This window comes from Vipera berus (assembly GCF_964194415.1).
Source record: "Vipera berus genome assembly, chromosome: 10".
NCBI classification, from domain to species: domain Eukaryota; kingdom Metazoa; phylum Chordata; class Lepidosauria; order Squamata; family Viperidae; genus Vipera; species Vipera berus.
The window spans coordinates 18464896-18472512 of NC_138213.1; the positions used below are offsets into that span (position 1 = coordinate 18464896).

Sequence of the window (7617 nt, forward strand, 5' to 3'; positions counted from 1 at the left end):
AAGGGCGGCATACAAATCAAATAAATAAATAAATAAATAAATAAATAATACATGGAAACTAATCAAAGAGAAAAGCAAGCTGGAATTGAGGAGAAACTTCCTAGCACTGAGGACAATCAACCAGTGGAACAGCTTGCCTTCAGAAATCGTGGGTGCTCCATCACTGGAAGTTTTTAAGAAAAGGCTGGACAGTCGTTGGTCTGGAATGTTATAAGGTCTCCTGCTTGTTGAGAAGGTTGGACTAGATGACCTCCAAGGCCCCTTCCAACTCTACTATTCTGTTATTCCGTTAAGATATGGAGGTGAAACTCCAGTGCGAGGAGGAGTATATGAAGATGCTGGTGAGGAAGGAAGTGTTTGAGACCCTGAGGGTCCCGCTGAGATCCGTCCACCTGAGGAATAGATCCTGTGCCATTTCTGAGCAAGAGGAGGATGGAGAGAGCTTCTTCGGAGCCACGTTGACGGGTGAAAACCACACTGCCTGCGGGTCAGAGATCAAGGTAGGTGGAGGATACAGGTACGACCGCAATTTTATTTTATTTATTTTTATTTTAATCCCATTTATATCCCGCCCTTCTCCGAAGACTCAGGGCGGCTTACAATCTAAGCACAAATCAAATGTGCTTAGCAATAGCCTTCATTCTATGTATATGCCTGCTTATTAGGGCTTTCGCCCCCCCCTCCAAGCGGCATTAATTGAGCCCAAAGGTTTTATGGCACAGCTGTCAAAGCAAGAACATCTGGTTCTTTGAAGAATTGCATCTGTCGGAATCGTGACAAAAGCAAAGCAATGGTTAAGAGAGTTTTGCCCCATTTTATGACCTTTCTTGCCACAGTTGTTAGGTGAATCACCGATGTTAAGTTAGCAACACAGTTGTTAAGTGAATCTGGCTTCCTCATTGACCTTGCATGTCAGAAGTTTGCAAAAAGTGGTCACCATCGTAAATGCAGGCCAATTGCCAATCATCTGAATTTCGATCATGTGATCCTGGGGATGCTGCAATGGTCCTAAGTCAGGTTGCTCAATGCCATTGTAACTTCGAACGGTCACTAAATGAATGGTTGTAGGTCAAGGACTACCTATAGTGCTTGGCTTACAGCCATAACGGCTATCATTAAATGAGTTGTTATGTGACCAGGCCCAATATTGTGACCTTTTTTTGCCACAGTCATTAAACAAATCTGACTTCTCCAATTTACTTGGTTGGTTGGAAGCGGGTGAGGAAGATCGCAGATAGCGATCATGTGATCCTTGAAGGCTGCAATTGTTGTAAACAACTTGCCAAGCACCTGAATTGTGATCACGTGACCGTGGGAAGGTTGCAATGGTTGTAAGTGTGAGGATTAATCATAAGTCACTTGGCGGTGCTCCTAGGTACAGGGGTAGGCCACCTTGGCTCTTTTATGACTCGTGGACTTCAACTCCCAGAATTCCTGAGCCAGCATGGCTCAGCTTGGAAACCTCTCCCTTTCCCCTCAACAGGGCTGGCTCAGGAATTCTGGGAGTTGAAGTCCATGAGTCATAAAAGAGCCAAGGTTGCCTACCCCTGTCCTAGGAGCTCAGCCAATTTAGAAATGGCCACTTCTGGTGTTGCATTACTGTACTACACTTTTCACCCACAGTCCTGAGCTTGGCCCCTGTAATCTAGTTTCTGGTCCCTTTTGCAGGTCAATGGTTCTCACGTGTCTTACGCCAACGTGATCGAGTCAGACCGGGAGGATAACGGTGTGATCACCAGGAGCGCTGTGATTCTGATACATTTCTCCTGCATCTATACCTACAAGCGTGTAATCAGCTTGCAGTACTCACTCAAGGCTATGGACACGTATGTTGTGGCTTGGGTTACTGTAAGCACTCTCTTTAGCTATCTCCCTGATGTCCCGTGTTAGGGTGGCTACGATAGTTTTTAGACCATTCTGTAAGCTGGCAAGTGTAGTCTCAACAGATGAACCCGTGGCTTTGGCATCCATCCTGCGTGGTTTTGAGGTCACCACAGTCAAAAGTGGTGCTGGGCTTGGCCATAGTCTGTAGCCTGAAGGGAGATCCCATGTTTTGCAAGTGAAGGTTCAACCTCCAGCAGGCTCAGCTAGGAAGGAGCTCTTTCTAAAACTCCAAGATACCGAGCAGTACAGCTTGGCTTAAGACAATTAACAATAGGTTTGTTATTGCTTCAAAAGCAGTACACACGACACTTCTGAGGGTTAGGAAATTGCAAGGACCGGGTAGGGTAAGCAACCTTCCAACAGCTGAAGACCTCCTGTTGCATTTTTTTGGGGGGGCCTATTCAAGGGATACAACCAACAACGTTTCTAAGGTGAAATGAGCAAGGCTTTGGAATTCCTGGTGTGTTTTTTTTTTAAATCTAGGTCAGCGTTTACCGACATCAGGAAATGATAATAGCAATAGCACCCAGACTTCTATACCGCTTCACAGTGCTTTACAGCCCCCTCTAAGCGGTTTATAGAGTCAGCCTTTTGCCCCCAACAATCTGGGTCCTCATTTTACCGACCTTGGAAGGGTGGAAGGCTAAGTCAACCTTGAGCCGGTCAGGATCGAACCGCTGGCTGTCAGCAGTGAGTTAGTCTTCAATACTGCGTTCTAACCACTGCGCCACCATGGCTCATAAGAATTATGCTGGGCTGTAACTCCTCTCTTCCCAGCTAGGAGGTTTATTGGTTAAGTTGGCAAAGATTGTCGGATAAAATTTGTCACCCTGACTGTAGTACTAAGGCAATGTGTCTTTGACTGCTTTAGATTTGGACACTGCAAATACATATTACACAGCAGTGTTTCTCAACTTCAGCTACTTTAAAATATGTGGACTTCAACTCCCCAAATTCCTCAGCCAGCATATCTTAACGTTGCCAAGGTTGAGAAATATGCTGTACTGTATGCAGAATATATTATTCTGGATAACCTTTCTGTATTCATGGGTACCCCCTAAAGCAGTGGTGGCGAGCCTATGGCACGCGTGCCAGAGGCGGCACTCAGAGCCCTTTCTGTGGGCATATGCACCATCGTCCCAGCCCCGTGTCCCCCCATGGCCCCACCCTCACCGGCAGCCCTCCCACAGGAGAGTCATCCCTGGGCACGGCCCTCGTGGAGCAGCGCAGCCAAGGACATGGCAGCTGGGTAGTAGGGACAAGTCTCACGCCCCATTGTGTGCAGATGATGCTGCGGGGCGCAGGGATAGGGCATGGCTGCCATGGCACTGCAGGGCTGCCTGGGTGATCTGCGATGGGCCATGGAGGTGGTGGGTGGCCTTGTGGGCGGGCAGGGCACAGGGTGGGGTGGGCAGGGGGCCGGGGCGGTTTTTGGGCACTCAGTCTCTAAAAGGTTCACCATCACTGCCCTAAAGGACAGAGGCCATCTGAACTGTATCAGAAGGGTGAACAACTAATGGGAATCCTTTCTTATACTTGCTCTTTTGGGCTGCAAACCCCGCAAAGTCTCTAGCTAGTTTTCTTACTATTAGATACTGTACGTTTGAATGGTAAAATAAAAACAGGCAGGGACAACTAGCGACTGAACAAGGAAGAAGCTCTGGAAGGAGATGTTAGTTTCCTGATTTTTGCTAAAATGGAGACAACCTGAGACGCTACAGTGTTTTTGATCCATAGCCGAATGTAGCCGGCATCAAGCAGGGTTTGGAATATGAGAGAGAATCATGGGTTGAAAGAGGAAGCAAAATTATTTCTCTTATATGTAGGCTCAGAGAATTAACCAATGCTGCTGCCTTCAGATACTTTCACTTCTGTCTTCCTTCTTTAAGATGACAAGCATTCACAGTGTAGGACTGCCTTTAATTTTTCTCGGAGGGCCTATTAATACATGTGTTGTATTATCAAAGGCTAAATTCAATAATGAGGTCCAAAGAGGATAAGGATGGCCTAGGACCTGATCAGGTGTAGGCTGGAAGATGACTGGCAGGTAGAATGGTAAGATAAGAACGAGAAATATGCAGCATGATTATTATTCATCATTAATTTGATTGATTGATTGATTATGTGCTATCAAGGCCATAACTATGCTTGGTTTTTAGGTGCTATGTACATAGTCTATTGACACCCTGTCCAGATCCCTTCTAGCGTAAAATAAAAGTCGTCCTGTTTTACCGGGTATATGCAGCAGTTTGATGTTAAGTACTTCGCAGCAATTTGTTTTATATAGTGTAATTTATCTTTTCTCTCTTCCTGGTGTGCTGTTATTAGTTGCGTGTTAATTGTTTTACTTTTTAGACAGGATTGTAGAAACAGTTGAAATTGAAGACACTTAGAAGGCCTTCCAGAAAAACCTATGTGGAATAGAAAAAATAATAGTAGTGAGAAAGTTGAATAATGAAAAGTTCCTCTTAAGTCTTGGCAGCATATTCCTCCCGGTATGACCAATCTGTGGTTGCAGGAGAAGTCAAAAATAGTTGAGCTGCAAACTTGAAAGGGCACAGTTGACTTCACATGGACAATTTAGAAGAACAGTAGCTTAGCACAGGAGGTGTCCAAATTTGGCAATTTTAAGACTTGTGGACTTCAACTCTCAGAATTCCTCATCAGCATGACTCAGCAACTCATTCCCTCTTCACACAGATACAACTCTCAGACAGACAGATTGATGGGCGATATTTCTGTTTCCTAGATTTGTGCAATTTTCAGTCAAAGAAGGGGACTTTACCGTAACCATGGGCCTCTACGAGAGTGCTAGCTTCCAAAAGCCTTACAGCCAGCAGCCACTGTCGCTTCTCATGTCGGACACCCTCTACGTCCTCCTGCAGATAGAAGGGCAAGACCAGGTGAAGTACTTCTTCCTAAGTGTGGAGGACTGCTGGGGCACCCCCACGAATGACCCCGATGACAGCACCAAGCACTACCTCATCATGAAGGGGTAAGAGGCATAGGCTGGGGTTGTCTAGGATGCTGGTTGAAGATCTAGGGTGGTGAGGAGAGTGGACAATCGTTTGGTGTCAGGAGCACATTTTGAAACCAGAGAACTCTTTGAGCATGGATGGATGGATGGGATGAATGGCATGAATGGCATGAATGACATGATGGGTGTCATTTTTGCGATGAAGCCATGATGCATGGGGTATCATTTGGTTTCTACCAGATTTCTGTAGTGACAGGCAGGCTTTGTGTGTGTGTGTGTGTGTGTGTGTGTGTGTGTGTGTGTGTGTGTGAAGGAAAGGGTTTTAAGGAGAAGAAGTTGGGATTGAGTATACCAGATTACTATATTTTATTTATTTATTTGCATCCCACCTTTAATATTTTTACAAACAACCAAGGTGGTGAACAAATCTCCAACACATCTTCCTACTACTACTTTCCCCACAACAACAACCCTGTGAGGAGGGTTGGGCTGAGAGAGAGGGACAGGCCCAAAGCCACCCAGCTGGCTTTCATGGCTAAGTCAGAACTAGAACTCTCAGTCTCCTGGTTTTGGGCCAAAATCACCCAGCTGGCTTTCACAGCTAAGGTGGGACTTGAACTCACGGTCTCCTGCTTTCTAGCCTTTTCAAGACCAAACCGGCTCTACCTGTGGCTGTCAGTTTTAGGAGCAGCTTAAGGAAGTCCTGATCTCTTCCAGGTGTCCTCGCGACAAGACGCTGGAGTTCCTCAACGCCATTGGAACCAGCACGGTGGCAAAATTCAGCTTTCAGATGTTTCAGTTCAAGAACTTGTCCGAGGTCTTCCTACACTGCAAAGTCCGTCTCTGCATTCCAGCTAACCAGGAGCCTTGCGCCAAGGTGAACCCACGTCTTTTGCACATGGCTGTGGAACACCAGGCACTTTTTCATATCTTCTGGGTGGGGGGGCTGAACAGCTTATTTATTTGCAATCCCTGATCTGGGGGAAATGTTTGGGTCACAGTGAAGAAGGTGGGGCTTTGGGGAGTCCTTGACGCTTAACCATAACTGAGCCTGGAATTATGCTCATTGCTTGTGCCGATGATTAAGTGGGTCACCCCATGACTGTGCCCACTTTTACGACCTTTTTTGCTGCAATCACTAAATGGATGTGGTGATAGTTAAGCAAACACATTAATTTAATTTAATTTAATTTAATTTAATTTAATTTAATTTAATTATATTATTTAATTTAATTTAATTTAATTTAATTTAATTTAATTTAATTTAATTTAATTTAATTTAATTTAATTTAATTTAATTTAATTTAATTTAATTTATTATGGGATTTATATGCCGCCCTATCTCCCGAAGGACTCAGGGTGGCTAACAACAATAAAACAACAATAAAACAATAAATACAAATATTAAAAGAGATTAAATTTACAAATTATCTGCAATTTACATTATCTGCAATGGGTTTTTGTTTTGTTTTGTTTTGTTTTTTGCTGGAAACTGGAAGTAAAAGTCGGTTCCCAGCAAAAAAAACAAAACCAGACATCACAATCATGTGTCCACAGGATACTGCAAACGTTTGTAAATGTGGGCAGATTGCTGAGCTGTCCAAAATGGGATCACACAACTGTGGGGTTGGTCAGAATGGGATGATTCGACATGGCCCAAATGCCGTGTCCAACTCACCGCTGCCAACTCAACATGGTCAACTCACTGAAACCAGCTCACCATGGCCAACTCGCCACAGTCAACTCACTGCGGGACAATTCATCTGTAAGGAACCGCCCCAGTGGTCCTTCAGGAAAGCAAAACTCTTCAATCCGTGTACTTGAATCAAAAGAAAGTGGTTGCAGGAAAGTTGGGTGCACAAAGCACAAAGCTATTCTTTCATTTTCCCCAAGTCCCAACCCCCTGATCAATTTACCAATATGATGCCGCGAAGATGTTTTGAGAACGCTGAGGTGCTTGGCAGGTAACAGGTCAATCTCAGGGCACAATGGCCTTGGAACCAGGCTGGAACCGGCTGGGAGGGAGACTGCTTCGTCTCCGAAGACAGTCCCCCTCCCTAATTCCCAAGTATTACAGCAAAAGTGAAAGCATACCAAATATGCAATTGTTTACACACACACACACACACACACAGAGAGAGAGAGAGAGAGAGAGAGAGAGAGAGAGAGAGAGAGAGAGAGAGAGAGAGAGAGAGAGAGAGAAAGCGCTCTTTCAACAGAATGGCAGGACATGAAGGTGGACCTGACATCAACAATTTCATTTAATTATTTAAAATAATTAAAAAATCATTTTAAATTTTGTCATTATCCTTCCTTTTGCATCCTTCATTTAATTATTCTGTTTCACCATTTCTTTGATATTATGCAACGTTTGTCCCACAGGACATTGTCCCAGGGTGAGTTGGCTGTGGCGAATTGTCCCGTGGCGAGTTAGCCATAGTGAGTTGGCCACAGCTAGTTGGCTACGGCGAGTTGTCCTAGACCCAGGGTTGGTGGCCATTGTAAGTTCGAATCTGTCTTGTAAGTAGTCCCGGGAAGATCACTTGTAATTGCAAATGGTTGCTAAGCACCTGATCATTACATCAAGGACTATATGAACCTTCTTTTTTTTTTCATGAACAAAGAAATGAAACTGCATCATTAGAACCTGGCCTTGAAAAACCGCAGTAGTTTCTGCAGATTGTTTGTCTGGAGGCACATAGCCTCACGACAAAGACAGATTAATTTGGAGTCAGTGGTTTGTAACTAATCAATCT

At 44.6% G+C, this 7617-nt stretch overlaps 1 protein-coding gene across 1 annotated transcript in view; it reads left to right on the forward strand.

Moving 5' to 3' along the window:
• Positions 1–296: 296 nt before the first annotated feature.
• Positions 297–7617, forward strand: part of LOC308672591 (uromodulin-like) — a gene marked incomplete at its 5' end in the record, with an annotated part of 10260 nt that continues 2939 nt past the window's right edge. Inside the window, 4 exons of the mRNA XM_081335635.1 lie at positions 297–500; positions 1669–1826; positions 4634–4879; positions 5579–5738. Coding sequence (XP_081191761.1) covers positions 297–500; positions 1669–1826; positions 4634–4879; positions 5579–5738 — 768 coding nt within the window. The remainder of the gene's footprint in view (positions 501–1668; positions 1827–4633; positions 4880–5578; positions 5739–7617) is intronic.